The following is a 20,212-nucleotide window of genomic DNA, read 5'->3' as shown; positions in this document are numbered from 1 at the left end:
CCACTCGTTCCAGATCCTCCTTGATCTTAGCAGCTGCAACTCGATCCCCCCCCCCCCCCCCCCCCCTCCCCCCCGGCTAGGACCCATCCTAGCTGGTTTACTCCCCCCATTGCACTTCCGCAAGTCAGCTGACTCCTGCTGACCCCGGCCACTCCCGCCTCCCCTTCGACTCCTCCCATTGTGTGGCACACCCTCCTCTCCCGCTCCCCATACACAGGCTCTCCCCCTCCCCCCTCCGTTCTAAGCGCGGGAAACAATCCTCGCTTCCCCGCCCCGGTCCCACCCCCCCCAGTCTTCGGCGCGGGAAAAATATCCCGCGCTCTCCACCTACCAGACCCCGCCACCAACCAAAACAGTGCCCAACCCGCCCCATCCACCCTCCCCAACCCGAAAGAGAAAAACACAGAGAAAAGGAAACGCAAAACAATGCAGAGGCCCCCCCCCCCGAACCAAAAATAGGCATAACATATCCACCACAGTCCCCAATCGCCCATCCCGACCCTCAGTCTGTGTCCAGCTTCTCGGCCTGAACAAAGGCCCACGCCTCCTCCGGAGACTCAAAATAATGGTGCCGGTCCTTGTAGGTAACCCACAGTCGCGCCGGTTGCAACATGCCAAACTTCACCCCCTTCCTGTGCAGCACCGCCTTCGCTCGATTGTACCCAGCCCTCCTCTTCGCCACCTCCGCACTCCAGTCTTGATATATCCAAACCACCGTATTCTCCCACCTGCTGCTCCTCTCCTTCTTGGCCCACCTGAGCACACACTCCCAATCGATGAACCGATGGAACCGCACCAGCACCGCCCGCGGAGGCTCGTTAGCCTTGGGCCTCCTCGCCAACACTCTATGGGCCCCTTCCAGCTCCAGGGGCCCCTGGAAGGACCCCGCTCCCATCAGCGAGTTTAACATGGTGACCACATAGGCCCCCACGTCCGGCCCCTCCAGCGCCTCCGGGATGCCCAGAATCCGCAGATTCTTCCGCCTCGATCGATTCTCCATCTCCTCGAACCGCTCCTGCCATTTCTTGTGGAGCGCCTCGTGCGCCTCCACCTTTACCGCCAGGACTAAGATCTCATCCTCATTGTCAGAGATCTTTTGTTGTCCCGCTCAGATCGCCACCTCCTGGGCCGTCTGTGTCTCCAGCAGCTTATCAATAGAAACCTTCATCGGCTCTAGCAGGTCCGTTTTAATCTCTCTGAGGCAGCGCTGGATACCCTCCTGTTGCTCCTCTGCCCACTGCCTCCATGGTGCCTGGTCTCCGCCCGCCGCCATTTTGTCCTTCTTCCCTCCCTTCTTCTGATCCACCACCACCTTTTTTGTCACCCCGCTCCTAGTTAAAGCCATATACTGACGGGGAGCTATTATTAACTCCTTCCCACACCGGGAAACGTCGAAAAAGTGCCCTTGGGGGCCAGAAAAGAGCCCAAAAGTCCGTTTTTGCGGGAGCCGCCGAATGTGCGACTTAGCTCCGCATAGCCGCAACCGGAAGTCTCGAGAGGGAAACCTTTTGGCAGTATTCGCTTCACCAATCTACCCCAAAATGTCTGTGGAAACTCCTGAAAAGGTCTAAGTGTCCATTCCAGACGGGAGCTGCCGAATGCGCGACCTACTCCTCCATGGCCGCCACCGGAAGCCTCGTCCCCGCTTCTTCAGCGGCCTTGGTGAGATCTTTTCACAGTTGTTCCCTCTGCTGTTAGAATTCAACTTTGATAAAGGCCCTCAGGTCAGTTTGCAGCTTTAAGCTTGCCCTTCCCCCGCCTGCATGCTGGAAGAGGCTCTGTTAATCCTGCAGTTACTGTTTCTGCCGGGTTTGGTAGCCAAAAGACATAGAATTCCTGGGCGACACTGCCAGGGGAATGTTGCAGTCTTCCTGCCACACCGGGAAATGTCAAACAAATGCCGTGGGGGCCCTGTAAAAGAGCCCAAAAGTCCGTTCCAAGCGGGAGCTACCGAATATGTGACCTAGCTCTGCATAGCCGCACCCGGAAGTGGTCATCGACTTTATCGTTCAACCCCTTCTGTGGCTTGATCAGATTCGGCAGCTCAGCCTCAAGTGCCTCGACCCAGCCCCCTTGGTCCATGGCGGCTTCTTCGAGGTCCCATGTCGTTGTTACCTGGGCTTCTAGCCTCCGCTCCATATTGTCCATGGCCTCACTCATGGAGGCCGCCGTGGCCTCCATTGCTACCTCGACAGCTGCCAGGATAGCTTTTTTCATCTCCTCCCAGGTCTCTGGAGCTTGGAGGTGATGAAGCACATTGATTTGTCCATCCGCGCTGCGTCTGTGCTGGGAGCTCTGCGGGATCGACACTCACCAGTTCTGTGCCTCCACATGCAGTTCCCTGCTCCGAGGCTGAGTTTCCCCTCCTCTCGTCTGTGCTGCCTTTTCGGCTGGGTGGCAGATTCTTTCCCACCCTGCTTGGCAGTGCGGTCGGTGGGGCTTAGTCTGGGGGATCTTGAGTTCTTTTGGTGCCTGTTTGTAGGGGTTAAAAGGCCTCAGTCGATGGACGAGAGCCACCTTTTATGTGACCGCTCAGCTCATGGCTGCAACCAGAAGTGAAGAACATCTTACACCATCGGGAAAGTAATGTGCTCGTTTGCTGTGGGAGAGGGATCAATAGTGACTGTTTGTTACAGGTGTGCACCAAATGTCCCCTGTAGCAGCTTGGAAGCAACCTCTGGCAAAAGAGTTATGAGTACTGGTGAGTTACACCGCTGCTTCCTGGTCCAATGACCAGCATGTCCCATTGTAGCAAACCTATGGCAGCATTCTTCCTGGTGAAGTGCATAATCCACATGGACTGCTCTTCAGGTATATCAAAGAAAGTAACTTGGCCTATCGAGTTGGGGGCTGGGTAAGGTCTTCCACAAACTGCTTCCCTCACCCGTTGTCTTCTAACAGGCCCCCAAGGTGCCTGTCTTGGCTATTGATGATGCTGCACAACATCCTCTTCCTCCAACCATTGACCCATCTAAACACCCATGGTGAGCAATGAGTGTATAATGGGGCAGGCAAGGGAATTAAGAGTTTTTAAAAAACAAGCCAGAGGCTCCAAATTGCTTTAGAAATTAATTGCTTGAACTATTATTCAGATCCTAAAGACCCAAGGTAAATGCCCCTTTAAATCATCCCTTGAGGTTTCTAAAGCTGTTAACCCCTTGAGTTTTCACATTATCTCCCCACAGGAAGATTTCCTCCAGTGTCGTGAAATTCTAAACCTGTTTTTAAACGTTTATGACTTTCGTACACCGAGAGCACAAAAAACATTCTCATCCTCCTGGTTTTGTATCTCACTCATTGCTCCCATATCAGATTCGACAATCCTAAACGATCCCTTCTACTGAAAGAAATACTTATTTAATTCAATTTGAGACATGAGCCAGACGTTCACTTAATTCAGACCTTTGAATTAATCATGCTTTTAAAATGCAAAACCATGGTCATGTTCAGTATAATATATTGATACTGGATAGATAGGAACATTATGAAGGCATGAAATGAGATATGACCATTCAACAAATTTAACCTTCCTTTCACAAATCACAGGCAATTTACAGCGGACTGTATCACCTGAGAAAAATTAAATCTGTGTGGTAGTCTGTATTAGGGGTATTACGGTATCTAGGTTGAGGCTGTAAGATCATTGGTGTGGGAGGTACCTGAGACATTGGTGAAGCCCGCCTGCTGGTTCCGCCCAGTATGGCGGAGTATAAGAGTCTGGGTCTCCCTAGCAGCTGCATTCTGTACCTGCGCTGCTGGGGGAAACACAGTAACTTCATTTGAAGCCTACTTGTGACAATAAGTGATTTTTATTTTCATTTTAATTTCATCCCCCATCCCCCCACAAGCTTGAGCCGCGCGACTACCAGGCAACCCGGGGGGCCCCGCTGTTATTTTTGCGGGCAAGCCAAGCACCCCTGGCAGCGCTGCCCGGCCCGTTCCTCCACCTGCAAAGGTTGTGGCAAAAAGGGCCATTTCATGGCGGTATGCCAGGCCTGGGCAGTCGCCGCTGTCTCCAGGGGCGAACTGGGGCCACCACCACAACTCTCTCCACGGGCCATGTGCAGGCCGCGGGCGCCGCCATCTTCTTTTTCCCCAGCCATGTGCGGGCCCCGGGCGCCGCCATCTTGTTCCCCAGGGACCACGTGCGATGCGTGGGTGCCGCCATCTTGCCCACCCTCAGCCATGTGCGACCCGTGGGTGCCGCCATCTTGGCTGGAGTCTGAGGACCCCGATTCGGATGACCACACATCGCCCGAGGAAAATCTTCAACTTTTACCACGAGTCGCCTCGGTGACCCTGGACCAGGTTCGGCCCCGAATGCTCTCTACCGCGACGACGACCGTGCTCATCAACGGGCGCAAAACATCCTGCCTGATCAACTCCGGGAGCACAGAGAGTTTCATACACCCCAACACGGTAAGGCGCTGTTCTCTTCCCATACACCCAGTGAACCAAAAAATCTCCCTGGCTTCCGGGTCTCACTCTATAGAGATCAAGGAGTTTTGCGGAGCGAACCTCACGGTCCAGGGAAGAGAATTAAAAAATTTCCGACTCTACGTCCTCCCTCACCTCTGCATTGCCACGCTCCTGGGATTGGACTTCCAATGCAACCTCCAGAGCTTAACCTTTAAATTTGGCGGTCCTATAACCCCCCTCACTGTCTCCCCCCCTCACTGTCTGCAGCCTCGCGACCTTCAAGGTCGACCCGTCTTCCCTTTTTGCGAACTTCACCCCGGATTGCAAACCCGTCACCACGAGGAGCAGACGGTACAGTGCCCAGGACCGGAACTTCATTAGGTCGGATGTCCAGCGGCTACTGAAGGAAGGTGTTATCGAGGCTAGCAACAGCCCCTGGAGAGCTCAAGTAGTGGTTGTAAAGACCGGGGAGAAGCACAGGATGGTCATCGATTATAGTCAGGTCATCAAGAGGTATACGCAGCTTGACGCGTACCCTCTCCCTCGCATATCTGATTTAGTCAATCAGATTTCACAATACAAGGTCTTTTCCACAGTGGACCTCAAATCTGCCTAACACCAGCTCCCCATCCGCCCGGACGACCGCAAGTACACTGCATTCGAAGCAGATGGGCGGCTCTACCACTTCCTCAGGGTTCCCTTCGGTGTCACAAATGGAGTCTCGGTCTTCCAACGGGAGATGGACCAAATGGTTGACCGGTACGGTTTGCAGGCCACGTTTCCGTACCTCGACAACGTCACCATCTGCGGCCACGACCAGCAGGACCACAACACCAACCTCCGCAAATTCCTCCATACTGCAAAAACCCTTAACTTAACCTACAACAAGGACAAATGCGTGTTCAGCACCGACCGTCTAGCCAACCTCGGCTACATAGTGCATGATGGAGTCATAGGCCCAGATCCCAAACGCATGCGCCTCCTCATGGAGTTTCCCCTTCCCCAAGGCCCTGAAACGCTGCCTGGGATTTTTTTCATATTACGCCTAGTGGGTCCCCAATGATGTGGACAAGGCCCGCCCACTAATCCAATCCTCAGTTTTCCCCCTGTCAGCAGAGGCCCGCCAGGCCTAGCAGCCGCATTAAGGCGGACATCGCAAAGGCCACAATGCACGCAATCGATTAATTCCCTTCCCTTCCAAGTCGAGAGCGTGGCCACACTCAACCAAGCGGGCAGGCCTGTGGCCTTCTTCTCACGCACCCTCCATGCTTCAGAAATCCGTCATTCCTCCGTTGACAAGGAGGCCCAGGGCATATTAGAAGCTGTGCGGCACTGGAGGCATTACCTGGCCGGCGGAAGATTCACGCTCCTCACTGACCAATGGTCGGTAGCTTTCATGTTCGATATTGGACAGCGGGGCAAGATAAAGAACGATAAGATCTTATGGTGGAGGACCGAGCTCTCCACCTACAACTATGAGATCTTGTATCATCCCGGGAAGCTAAATGAACCTCCTGATGCCCTATCCCGTGGCACATGTGCCAACGCACAAGTGGAGCGACTCCGGGCCCTCCATGAGGACCTCTGCCATCCGGGGGTCATTCGATTCTTCCATTTTATCAAGACCCGCAACCTGCCCTACTCCCTCGAGGAGGTCAGGACCGCCACCAGGAACTGCCAAATCTGCGCGGAGTGCAAGCCGCACTTCTACAGGCCAGTGAAAGTGCACCTGATAAAGGCTTCCCGTCCCTTTGAACGCCTCAGTATGGACTTCAAAGGACCCCTCCCCTCCACCGCAACACGTACTTCCTGAACGTGATTGACGAGTACTCCCGGTTCCCATTCGCCATCCCCTTCCCCGACATGACCACAGCCACCATCATAAAAGCCCTCCACAGTATCTTTACGCTGTTCGGTTTCCCCGCCTACATACACAGCGATAGGGGGTCCTCCTTCATGAGCGACAAACTGCTTCAATGCCTGCTCAGCAAGGGCATTGCCTCGAGCAATTCAACCAGTTATAACCCCCGGGGAAACGGACAGGTGGAGAGGGAGAACAGAACGGTCTGGAAGACCGTCCTACTGGCCCTACGGTCCAGGAATCTCCCAGTCTCCCGCTGGCAGGAGGTCCTTCCCGATGCACTACACTCCATCTGACCACTGCTGTGTACCACGACAAAAGAAACACCACATGAACGTCTCCTTGTCTTCCCTAGGAAGTCCTCCTCTGGGACGTCACTCCCAACCTGGCTGGCAGCTCCTGGACCCATTCTGCTCCGCAAACACGTGCGGGCACACAAGTCGGACCCATTGGTAGAGAGGGCCCACCTCCTTCACGCTAGCCCTCAGTACGCCTACGTGGCGTACCCCGACAGCCTGCAGTAAACGGTCTCCCTAGGGGACCTGCCGCCCGCTGGATCCCCACCCACGCCCTCACCAACCCGCCCTCCCTCCCACTGGCAACAGCTGCCCCCTTTCCAGGTGGATCGGTTCTTCCACTGGTCCCACCCAGGGGTGATGAAGCCACTGAAGAAGCCAAAGTCACGCTCCCGGAGTCACGGATGCCCGAGCCGGCGCCTGCATCACCGCCGAAACTGCGACGATCACAGAGGACGACCAGGGCCCCCGATCGACTAATTGCTTCATCCTGATATGTACATGTAAAATGAATACTGTAAATAGTTGTGACATGTAATAAGGCAAAACCCTGATATGTACATGTAAACTGAATACTGTAAATAGTTGTGACATGTAATAAGGCAAAACCCTGATATGTACATGTAAACTGAATACTGTAAATAGTTGCGACATGTAATAAGGCAAAACACTCGATGGGTACCACCATAACCTCTACCACTGTATGACGCGAGACCACCACCCCTGCCGGACTTTTCTTTTTAACAGGGGGTGAATGTGGTAGTCTGTATTAGGGGTATTACGGTATCTAGGTTGAGGCTGTAAGATCATTGGTGTGGGAGGTACCTGAGACATTGGTGAAGCCTGCCTGCTGGTTCCGCCCAGTAAGGCGGAGTATAAGAGTCTGGGTCTCCCTAGCAGCTGCATTCTGTACCTGCGCTGCTGGGGGAAACATCTCGTCCAATAAAGCCTTCAATTGTCATCCAATCTTGCTTCTGAAGTTATTGATCGAGCATCAATCTGCTTATACATTTCTGTGCAAAAACCACAGAGTATTAATCCATCCTCAAATTTCCACAATTAAATTGCGGCTGGATGTCTTCTTCAGCCAAATTTAGCACTCTATCCATTGAGGCCTCTGCGATATCATTTTGTTTTCTCCAAATAAAATCGCTAAATAGCTCACAAGATGAATAATGATTAGGCTCATATGTGGAATAAAAGCCAAGTCATACAAACACTTATTAAGAATTAGATTTCTAATAGATGCAAAACAATGCATCGCTAAAAATGTCACTGCAAAGCAATGCACAGCTAAAAATGTCACTATCAATAATTTTAATGTAATATTTGTGACATCATAATGTTAAGTCTGTGGTCTTTGTATATATTCGCTGATTTGAATCTATTAAAATAAAACACATCTTAAACTATCCTGTCACCCATAATATTAAAGTTCCATGATTCAAAACTGAATATATATTCTGTTTAGAAATTGTGTGTAACATCGATAACCCAGCGATTGAGGCTCACATCATTTGTGTAGCTTCATCTTTGCTTTACAACATGATCTTAGCCTGCAATTAGCTTATCCCTCAGTCTATAATGGAATTCTGGATGTCATTCTAATTATTGTTAGGTGTCAATTCAAAAACCAAATAACCAAAGAGGAACAATTAGTACAGTTGCTAGTCTGCAGTTAAGTTGGGAAGGACTATAGCACTATAGCCCACACTTGCGATTTAGTCAAAAGCTCTTCAAAACAATTAAATGATTCAAAATCAGGAATGGATCCAATTATACATTTTTTCAAGCATTTTGTTAAAACCTCTGTAGAAATCAGGTTATTATCCATATCGCTGGTGGTACAGTTAATTGCATTTACCCAACATCTACACAAATGAAAATAATATTAATTCAGACAGTGGATAATTGAATGGCTCCAATGCAACTTTCTCAAAAGTTAACTTTAGTTTTGTAAAGTTATTTTACTTTTTAACAATCCAAAGGCGTTCTTTCAAAATTCATTATATTTTCTGTCAGCTCAACCAACACAATGATATTTTCCGAGACCTGTGTTCCCAGCTTCAACATTGACTTGAGTATAAACTTGCACTCGCAAGAACAATTTTTATATTGCACAAAAGCCATGATTCCATGTGTGTAAGAAAATATTTCTGACCTTGACAAACAAGAATAGATTGTTAAGAATGTTTGGTCTTATTGATGAGTATAATAATGTCAGGTATGAACTAGGAGTTTCATCATAGAAATGCCAAAAAGTAATTAAATTTTAACCCGAGCTTTAAAATTGTGTTCCAAGTATTTGGCTTTGTTCACTTTGTTACACATCTAAATGAAGGAGGATGCAGAGAGACCTTTATCAATACAAATGCTGTGTCGGCAACTAAAACTTTTGATGCAATGGTGCACAGAATATAGGATTTCAGCAAAGGTCTGTGAACCTGCACTACAATTACTGCAATATACCTCATTCTTTAGGAGCTTGGCTTTCATCCTCCATATTGTTTAACTTGGTGTTGAAGTCACATTCTGACATTATTGTGGGCGGTATGGTAGCACAATGGGTGGCATGGTAGCCCAGTGGTTAGCACTGTTGCTTCACAGCTCCAGTGTACACATGTTCGATTCCCGGCTTGGGTCACTGTCTGGGCGGAGGCTGCACGTTCTCCCCGTGTCTGCGTGGGTTTCCTCCGGGTGCTCTGGTTTCCTCCCACAGTCCAAAAATGTGCAGGTTAGGTGGATTGGCCATGCTAAATTGCCCTTAGTGTCCAAAAAGGTTAGCTGGGGTTACTGGGTTTAGGGGATAGGGTGGAGGTGGGGTTTTAAGTAGGGTGCTCTTTCCAAGGGCTGGTGCAGACTCGATTGGCCAAATGGCCTCCTTCTGCACTGTAAATTCTATGATTGCATTTTTTGTTTGTACAGCGCCATCGCAAAATTGTGCACTGGAACTGGGAAGTGGTTCTGATTGTGCCCAGTTGAAATACTTTCACATAGAAATAGTAGGCTTTGGGCCCTGTGAGCCTGCTCCGCAATTCATTATGATTTATTCCAATGAAAAACGGTGTCCGATTCGCCGGGGTCGGGATTGCCACTCGAGGGGCTGACAAGCTGCAGCTGCATATTCGCACTCCACTCCCCAAACAGACTCATCCCAGCCAACAAGATGGCAGCACAGAGAGCGGCACCCTGCTTTGCGGACGCAGAGCTTGAGACCCCGAGATGGGAAGGAAGCTGCCACCCGCTGTCGTACACTAGGCCTGGACTCAGGTGGCAAAGGCCGAGAGAGCCATGGGCCTCACATGCCATGGGCCCCACATGCCAGGTCCTTCCCACCTCCTCAGCCTGTTGGGCGGCCGGCTCCCCATCCTCACCGGACTCCTCCTGTTCCTCTGTGTCAAGGTTCACTGCAAGGTCCTCCCGAGCAGCTCCTGCCCGTACAGCCTCAGTGCATTCCCCAAGACTGTGGGGTCTAGGATGAAGGCCACCATTCCTGGTTGAATTCCGAAGTCCATTGTCTTCAGGGGGTGAAAGGCAGACATGTTAGCATGGTGCATACCCCCGTGTCTAACCAGGTGCAACGGGCTACACGGTGGCCCCTGCCCCGCATGTCCCCCTTCTCCACACCTATGCACAGCCATTCCCCCACTGCCTTGCCCTCCGCTGCGCATCCCTGACACCGTCGGCGCGGGGTGTGGTGGGGTGGGTGCACCCATAAGACCAGTGCCACTCTGTGCAACCAGGGGTCACAGCGGGCAGTCAGCGAGGTGCGCAGCCAAGGGCCTGCTTCCCAATTTTTAAAACAACACGTGAACCTTGCCACCGGTAAGTCCCCCTAGTGGAGGCAGGGCATCGCGGGAGACCCAGAGAATACCTGGTCGGGCCATATAATTGCTAGACATTTTAGTTGCTGTGATATGAAGAGTCTAAAGTTCTGTTCCTTTCTCACAAACACACATTTATTTCATTCCAACAGCCTTTGCACAAATCTCTCACTGTACATCACCTGACAGAGGTCTCCTGAAGCCCCTTTACATATCAGTGTCAATTAATGGATACTTAACATAAATGAGACAACTAATTGCAATGTCTCTTAACCCATTACTTAATAATAATGATGTGCCAGTGGTGTTCACTGTACGTGTGGAGTAGATTGCATAGATGCCGCTGTCAAGGCACTGGAGCATGGCATTCCATTGGGCCCGACCAGGCCATGATTTTCGGCTCATGCATGATTCTCCGTCCAATTGCATTTCGTGATTCCAGCATCGCTGGTCGGAGAATCCCGCCCACAATGTTTTGGCTTCAACTACTTTCTGTTGTCGAGACTTCCACAGACTCACCACTCTCTGGGTGAAGAAATGTATGGACTCACCCGCCCTCGGGAACATCCTTTCTGCACCTAGCCTGTCTGGTCCTGTTAGAATTTTTAAGGTTTCTATGAGATCTCCCCTCATTTTTCTAAACTCCAGCAAATATAATCCTAACCACCCAGGAAACAACCTGGTAAAACTGCATTGAACTCCTTCCATAGAAAGAACATCCTTCCTTAGGTAAGGGGACCAAAACTGCACACAATGTTCCAGGTGTGGCCTCATCAAGGCCCTGTATAATTTTGGCAAGACATCCCTCCTCCTGTACTCGAATCCTCTCGCTATGAAGGCCAACATACCATTTGCCTTCTGCATACTTACTTTTAGGTACTGGTGTATGAGAGCACCCAGGTCTCATTGCACATTCCCCTCTCCCAATCTATAGCCATTCAGATAATAATCTGCTTCCCTCTTTTTTGTACCAAAGTGGATAACCTCATATTTATCTACATTATATCACATCTGCCATGCATTTGCCCACTCACTCAACTTGTCCAAATCACACTGAAGCATCTCTGCATTCTCCTCACAGCTTACCCTCCCACCCAGCTTTGTGTCATCTATAAATTGGAGATATTACATTTAGGTCCCTCATTCTAAATCATTAATATTAATTGTGAATAGCTGTAGTCCTGGCATTGATCCCTGCGGTACCCCACTAATCACTGCCTGACACTTTAAAAAAAACTTCAATTTCTACTCTTTGCTTCTTTATCTGCCAACCAGTCTTCAGTCCATCTCAATACATTACCCTTAATTCCATGCATTTTAATTTTATATGCTAATCTCTTATGTGGGACCTTGTCGAAAGTCTTCTGTAAGCCCAAGTAAACCTCATCAATTCTACTTGTTACATCCTCAAAGAAATCCAGTATTTGTCAAGCAAGATTTTCTTTTCATAAGTCTATGCTGACTCTAGCCGATCCAGACGCTGTTTTCTAAGTTCGCTGCCATGAAATATTTTATAATGGCCTCTAGCATTTTCCCCACTCCCGACATCAGGCTGACTGGTCTATAATTCCCTGTTTTCTCTCGACCTCCCTTTTTAAATAATGGGGTTACATTAGTTACCCTCCAATCCGTAGAAACTGTTCTAGAGTCTTTGTAATCTCGGAAGATGACCACCAATACATCCAATATTTCTAGGACCCCTTTCTTTAGTGCTCTGGAATCTTTCAATCACATCAATTTCCCCAACACCATTTCCCCACTAATACTGATTTCCATCAGTTCCTCCCTCTCACTAAACCCCAACATTTCTGGCATGTAATTTGTGTCTTCATTTGATCAGCCATTTCATTGTTCCCCATTAGAAATTCCTCTCTCTGACTGTGAGGGACCTACATTTGTCTTCAGAAATCTTTTTCTCTTCATATTACCAATAGAAGTTTTTACGTTCCTCGCGAGCTTACTCATGTATTCATTTTCCCCTTCCAAATCAATCTCTTTGTCCTCCTTTGTTGAATTTTTTAATGCTCCCAGTCCTTGTGCCTGCTGTTTTTTTCTGGCCAGATTGTATGCCTTTTCCTTGGATCTGGAACCATCTCTGATTTTCCTTGTAAGCTATGGTTTGGCCACCTTTCTCATTTTATTTTTGTGCCAGACAGGAATAAATAGTTGTTGCAGTTCACCCATTTGCTCTTTGAATGTTTGCCATTGCCTAGCCACCATCATCCCTTTAAGAAACATTTCCCAATCCATCATAGCCAACCCTTGCCTCAACCCGCCCCATATACCATGTAATTCCCTTCATTTAGATCCAGGACCTTAGTCTCAGAATCAACTATGTCACTATCCAGGTGCGATTCTCTCATTTTGGTTCCAAGTTCTCCTGCCAGTGGGGAATCGGGATTATTTCCCGCCGGCACTGGGGGAACTGCTCAGGTGTTATTCAATGGCACCTAAAATCATTTTCTGAGAGGCTCCGGACCTGAGAGGAGAGTGGACTAAATAAAAGAATCAAAAATGCTGGAAATATTCAGCAGGCCAGGCAGCATCTGTGGAAAGGTCACAAACCTGAAATGTTAACTCTATGTTTCTCTCTCAAGATATTGCCTGACCGTGGACAGCATGGTAGCCCAGTGGTTAGCACAGCTGCCTCACGGTGCTGAGGTCCCAGGTTCGATCCCGGCTCTAGGTCATTGTCCATGTGGAGTTTGCACATTCTTCCCCGTGCCTGCGTGGGTTTCGACCCCACGACCCAAAGATGTGCAGCGTAGGTGGACTGGCAGTGCTAAATTGCCCCTTAATTGGAAAAAATGAATTGGGTACTCTAAATTTGTTTTGTTTTTTAAAGAAGAAAGATATTGCCTAACCTGCTGTGTATTTCCAGCTTTTTCTGTTTTTTATTATTTTCACCATCTGCAATATTTTGTGCTTGCCGACTTCTGTACCATTCGAAGTAAATCTGTGTGACCTGATAAGTGAAGCAAGGGGGAGGCCATTGGACACAATGCTAATATTCTGCATGATGCAGGTTAAGTCACAGCCCTTCCTGCTGACATTCATCATTTGAGGTGAATCTGATGATGCGATGCCATTTGGAGGCGCAATGGTGACCAAATGGAGGAAAGAAATGTCTTCTTGTTGCCTCAAACAAGAATAATATTCAAAGAACCAGAAAGTGCAAATCTGCTTGCCCAACCTTCTTAAACATGAAATGCATAGTTCTGAGAAGGGATGATAAAAGGGAACAAAAGGTGGCATAGTGGTATTTTGACTGGACTAGTAAACCAGAAACCAGGGCAATGTTCTGGGGACCTGGGTTTGCATCTTGCCACTGCAGTTGGTGAAATTATTATTCAATAAAAATCTGCAATTAAAAGTCTAATGATGCCCATGAAACCATTGCCGATTGTCATAAAACCCCATCTGGTTCACTAATGTCCTTTCGGGAAGGAAATCTGCCATCCTTACCTGGCCTGGCCTACATGTGACTCCAGACCCACAGCAACGTGGTTGACACTTAACTCAATTAGGGATGTGCAATAAATGCAGGCACAGCCTGCAATGCCCAAGTCCCCTGAATGAATAAAAAAAACTTAAAAGTTAATTGCAAAAAAGAAAGTCCGCATATCTATATGTTGTCTGATTCTACTTTTTTCCAGGGACAAGAGCTGAAGCCAAAATACAAAGAAATTATTTCTGACCTTGATGAAGATAAGGACAGAAAAATAGACTTTGAAGATTTTATGATAATGTTGACGAGCCTGACAATAATGTCAGACCTTATGCATGAACTACAATGTATAACAGTTAAAATATAATTACATTTTAATTTGAACAGTACAATCGTAATTCAAATGATATTTGGTTACATATGTAAAAAATGACTTTTCGCAGCTAAAAGAGTCAATTAGATCACAATGTGGTAACTAAGGATTTCTGCATTATTCTGCATGGCACAGAATCGTCCCTAAAATTATGAGACTAAATAATGAACAATTTTGTGTTGAATAAATGTAACATTATTTATTCATGTGTTGTTGTCCGTAGATTTTTTATTTTAAAAATGTAATATGCATATTGTGTATATATATTAGTACACATAAATAATCATGACACTATACACAAAGAGTATTAAAAGTTAGTTAGCAATCTATCATAGCCATTAGGGTGGCATAGTGGTTCGCACTGCTGCTGCTTCACAGCTCCAGGGACGCTTGTTCGATTGGATTTCCTCCGGGTGCTCCGGTTTCCTCCCACAACAGTCCCGAAAGACGTGCTTGATAGGTGAATTGGACATTCTGAATTCTCCCTCTGTGTACCCAAGTGTGGAGTGGCGAAGTTTGTGGCGACTAGGGAATTTTCAAAGTAAATTCATTGCAATGTTAATGTAAGCCTATTTGTGACACTAATAAAGATAATTATATTATATGAGAAGAGGTAACAGAGGAAAATTATGCTTCTTTGAGGGAATAAAAGTCTAATGGTTGGATGACAATGCAAGTTCCATTGGCTCAACCAAAGAATGTAACGGAGTATCAACCACCCTCCGAAAAATGTACTGTAGAATTAGAATCTCAAGAACTCTGCAGCATCACAGCCTCGTACAAATGTTGATTTTACACTAAGTTCACAGGGTTGAGGGACAATTCCATCACATTTTTTTAAACTTCTCAACATTACAAAGTAACATTGTACTTTTTGATTTAGAAACATAGAATCCCTACAGTGCAGAAGGAGATCATTTGGCCAATCGAGTCTGTACCGACCCTCCGAAAGAACACCCTACCTAGGTTCACACCCCCATCCTATCCCAGTAACCCCAACTAACCTTTTTGGACATTAAGAAGCAATATAGCATGGCCAATTTACCTAACCTGCACATCTTTGGACTGTGGGGGAAAACCAGAGAACCCGGAGGAACGCCACGCAGACACAGGGAGAATATGCAAACTCCACACATTCACCCAAGGCCGGAATTGAACCCGGGTCCCTGGTGCTGTGAGGCAGCTGTGCTAACTACTGTGCCACCGTGCCGCCCCCTCAAAGCAATTTACATTGCCTCTTTTCTTCGTGGAAAGGAACATAATGGCATTGTCCTGTGTGCAAAGACATACGTAATTCTTGTCATCCAATCACTGAATGACATTGCTACTGGTTTTGTAGAAGTCTATAATCTCACCAGCCCTAACCAAAACGGCAAGGCATTGTGTCTAAGATACTAGGCGCATGATAAAAATTCAAGAACATGTAAGCATGTAAAAGGGTACGGTATAAATTTGTCACGCATAGTCCGGATCTGTCTGATAGGTCAGTCTCTGAGTGCTTTCATATCATATAATTGGATCCTCTCTCCACTTAATAAGCTTAATTTCACAATAGATGAGCAAGCCATGTTGGAAATCTATGCTAGGAATGAGCCTTTTCCATCTCCAGTACATATCTGTGAGCACTTTCAGACCTGGTGAGAGGTACCAAAATTGCTCACACCAGCATCAAATCTTTTAATTAATAATGAAGGTGGGATGTTAAGAAGGCCAAATACAACAGATCAATTTTTGGTGAACAAGTTTAACTAGATAGACACACTTTTGGTTATTACTGGTCTAGTAATGCAGTGCTGATCAAAATGTGATCCATGGGCTGAATACAGTTCACAAGCTGCTGGGTCCAGCCCATTATATTTCTTTTGGTTCCTTTCCTTTCTGCACTGTGCATGAAACTAGCTTCAACGTTTTGAGCCGTTTAAAATTTCTAGCCTTGGTATTTTAGGATTCAGGATTGGCCTTTACCAAATGTAAGCTGTCAAGTGAGTATAACATTGAGCAGAATCATAACAGAGACAGCTAGAAGGAGAGAGAGAGAGGGGGGGGTGTGAAACGTAGAGAAATAACAAGAGAATGAGGGTGTGAATAGAATAAAAGGAGAAAAAAGAAGAAAAGAAGAGCTTGGGAAGAAAAAAAAAGAGAATAGGCATGAATCAGAAGAGCAGAAAGAGGGCTAGAGAAGGGAGCAAGAAGATTAAGATAAAAGCAAAAATAAAGTAGCCATCACGGTGCCGCAGTGGTTAGCACTGCTGCCCACGGCGCCGAAGACCCGGGTTCGATCCTGACCCCGGATCACTGGCCGTGTGGTGTTTGCATATTCTCTCCGTGTTTGCGTGGGTCTCACCCCCACAACCCAAAGATGCGCAGGGCAGGTGGATTGGCCACGTTATTTTTTTTTAAATTAAAAATATCCTTACAGGTAGTTGTACATGAGGTAAATGAAGAAGAGAATAAGTGTGAGAAAACTACACAGCAAATGACAAGCCGAAGAGTAATTGGCAATTAAGGTAAGCTGATTTGATTTGCCACATTATGAACATCCAACATTCCCTATTCTTTCCTTCCCTGACTGACAAGAACAATTACCAAAGCTCAATATATAGATCAGTGGGAGTATTATTTGCCTGCCTCCTGTCACAGCTGAGAAAAGTCACAGAACAACCTGAAGGAACTTGCTATTCTTTGCCACAATTGGGTTGACCGGCAGCACTTCCCAGGTCAAATCGCACTCATCTTTGAAGTCATAATTATTCTTTTTCATTGTTAATTAGCTGTATGGTTTAAAAAATATTAACAGGACTGGGTTAAGTCCAACCATCACAGCACTTCCCGAATCTGTTGTGCGTTGGTGGCAGTCAGGTGTGGCAGTGTGTGGGTGATGTGGGCCTGCTGCCGAATTGCATGGTGGTTTGGATGGGAGGGGGCTCTGATGTTGGGAAGCCCGCATCATGTGGGTCATGCAGGAGCTGCTGGCATTTTTAAGAGTAGCCAGTCTTGTGTTAGAGGCAAAGAATCCCGACACTGCAGAAGGAGGCCATTCGGTCCATTAAGTCCACACTGACCCTCCTGAAGAACACCCCACCCAGGCCCACACCCCCGACTTAACCCCACCTAACCTGAACATCCCTGGACACTAACGGACCAGTTTAGCACGGCCAATCCACCCAACCAGCACATCTTTGGACTGTGGGAGGAAACCGGAGCACCAGGAGGAAACACGGGGAGAACTTGCGAACTCCACTCAGACAGTCACCCAAGGCTGGAATCAAACCCGGGTCTCTGGCATTGTGAAGCAGGGTGGTAACCACTGTGCCACCATGCCGCCCTGTTGGGGATTTTTTTTCAACGAAAGCTCTGCAGCTTAAATCTCCAGGATCTGAATGTCTGTTGCTCCAACACAAAAATACATTCCTCAGTCCAGGGAAAAGATTCCTCTGCCGTCACACAAACTCACTCGGTGTTATCAATGGGTTCAACCAGTCCAGCTGACATGTCCCCTCTGATGTTTGAGGATGAGGAAGGACAGGGTGGATGGTTTCCGTGCTGCTACCACATCCCCCTTCTTTGCAGGCAGCCTTCTAAATGACCTCCCCTGAGGGATTCAGATCTGTGAGGGTTTTTTAAGGGATGGCCTCTTGTCACCTCAGTCATGCGAAGCCTCTTTCAAATTTGGGCCCAGTACCCTGGCTTCTGAAATTCTTGCCTGAGGCTCCATGCCCCTGGAGCGACAGCTCAGCAACGACTTACACAGGGAAAATGTCTCCGAGATCAATGCAGTGCCCTGTTCCTCATCCTCCGGGAAATCCAAAAGACTCTCACAGTGAGTCAAAGAATCCACACATTGTCAGCTTTCGCTGGGCTGGTTACTGAAGGCACGAGAGACACGTTTCTTCCATGTCTCCATCTAATTCTTTGTCCTTTCCCAATTTTCCTTTTATTGGTGTTTTGGGCGGTTTATTTTTAACAGCTATTATGTTATGAGAGTTGTACTTAGTTTTGAGCTCTAATCTACCAACGGCAGCATTACTCATTACCATAAGATCTTAACACATTTATTCCGGTTTCATTTTGATAATTCTGTAATAAATATCTGCAAAGGAGGTGATGTTAATGCATAACATATCCAGTCAGGGCGCAACTCAACACATTAACACTGCAATGAAGTTACTGTGAAAATCCCCTAGTCGCCACATTCCGGCACCTGTTCGGGTACACTGAGGGAGAATTCAGAATGTCCAAATTACCTAATTTTGTCGTTCAGGACTTGTGGGAGGAAAACGGAGCACCCGGAGGAAACGCACGCAGACATGGGAGAACGTGCAGACTCCGCAAAGACAGTGACCCAAGCTGGGAATCGAACCTGGGACCCTGGCGCTGTGAAGCAACAGTACTAACCACTGTGCCGCCATCTCCAGAGGACAATGTCAAATATCCTAGAAGGGTTGGATGGATATCACATGGATGATATCCTAATCCATGGATCCACTCAGACAGGAACCAAGATGAGAGTGTGAGTTGCTGCGACGTCCAGAGGAAACAGGACTTACACTCAATAACAAATGCCAATTCTCACAGCTGCCTGTCAAGTTCCTTGGGCATATTGTGGATGCATCCGGTGTCAGAGCTAATCCACAGAAGGCAAGTGCAATCAAGACATTTCCTGCTTCTTGGAATGTGGCTGAGCTCCAGAAATCCATGGGTGTGGTAAACCAAGTCGGAGAGCTCGTGCCCTACCCAGAGATTGTCAATGAGCCACAATGTCAGCTGTTAGGGCAAGACAATACATTGTGCTGGGAGGAAGCACGATGGAGGTCTTTTGAGAAAATCTGAAATTCTGCTATCATCTGATATTTTAGCAGAGCAACCCACTCTCATTGCAGCAGATACATTTTCTGCAGGTTTGAGGACTGTACCCTTTCAGATACAGACGAATGGATAATGTGGACCAGATTACTCCACACCCTGTTCACTGACAGGGACTGAACACAGATATTCAGAAATGGAAAAAGAAGTATTCGCGCAGCATGGGCTTGTGAAAAGTTCACAGATTATGTTCTTGGTCTCCACTTCAAGATAGAAACAGATCACAAATCCTAGTGACACTCTCAAATTCGGAAGAGTTTGCAATGATGCGTCCACGAACACAGCAATTCATACTGAGGATGATGAGGTTTGACGTAAAGACAGAGGGCGCGGTTCAGTGGCCCCGCTGAGCCTGGCACGGATCTGGACACAATGGGCGAATGATGCGCGAGATCCTAATCAGTTTCTGCGCCGGGCCAATCATGAGTCACTCTACCCGACGCGATCTGGGTCTCGCCCTCACTAGGCGAGGAGGGGGGTGGGGGATTTTGGACTGGCCAGAGGGGATGGAGGACCCATGGGGTCCAGGACTGCACAAAATCTCATACTTTCTGACATGTTGTCCTTGTGGGTATACATGTTGTCCTTGTGGGTATTATCTGGAGATGTATTTCTTCAGCAATGATGCAATTGTTTTAATGACCATAAGAAAACGTGATTTAAACTTTAGTTAATGCCAAATATAACAGAGAAAATACTATTATAAAAAACAAAATGTCACTAGATATAGCACAGCTACATTATCCTTCTCTTCAATGTTTACATGCCAAACATGTACAAGGATTGGTGAAACAATAATGGAGGTTCTTTATTTGAAGATAAGACTATTTAGAGAAAATGTTAACTGGGAGCTTAGTGTGGTAAAAAAAAGTATTTGTTTCCGGATGTGGGCGTTGCTGGCTGGACCAGCATTTATTCCCCATCCTCAGGAATCAACCATATCAACCGGTCCGGCCATTCTCCAGGCCCCGAATATCCATGCATCCGCAAATTATGCCGTGCAGCTGAGGGGCCATTGCCAGAGGCCTGTCAAGCGAACCTCCGCTCCCGACCGGCCGAGGTCCCGACGGCGTGGAACTAACATGCTATAGCCAGTCGGGACTCTCGCGTGGCAGCTGCGGACTCAGT

At 47.6% G+C, this 20,212-nt stretch overlaps 1 protein-coding gene across 2 annotated transcripts in view; it reads left to right on the top strand.

The window, feature by feature from the left end:
• The window catches only part of LOC140388342 (sentan-like), a 61,894-nt gene that overhangs the window by 24,529 nt on the left and 17,153 nt on the right, over nucleotides 1-20,212 (top strand). Inside the window, exon 4 of one of the 2 annotated variants that reach the window (XM_072472346.1) lies at nucleotides 14,057-14,429. The exons of the other annotated variant lie outside the window; for it this stretch is intronic. Within the exon in view, the coding sequence (XP_072328447.1) occupies nucleotides 14,057-14,215 (159 nt within the window). The 3' untranslated portion in view covers nucleotides 14,216-14,429. Of the gene's footprint in view, nucleotides 1-14,056; nucleotides 14,430-20,212 lie in introns of those variants that run through there. 2 annotated transcript variants of the gene reach the window in all.

The sequence above is a fragment of the Scyliorhinus torazame genome, chromosome 13, assembly GCF_047496885.1.
Source record: "Scyliorhinus torazame isolate Kashiwa2021f chromosome 13, sScyTor2.1, whole genome shotgun sequence".
NCBI lineage: Eukaryota > Metazoa > Chordata > Chondrichthyes > Carcharhiniformes > Scyliorhinidae > Scyliorhinus > Scyliorhinus torazame.
Note: the sequence above shows the minus strand (reverse complement) of the source record. Positions and strands in the feature narration are given on the sequence as shown.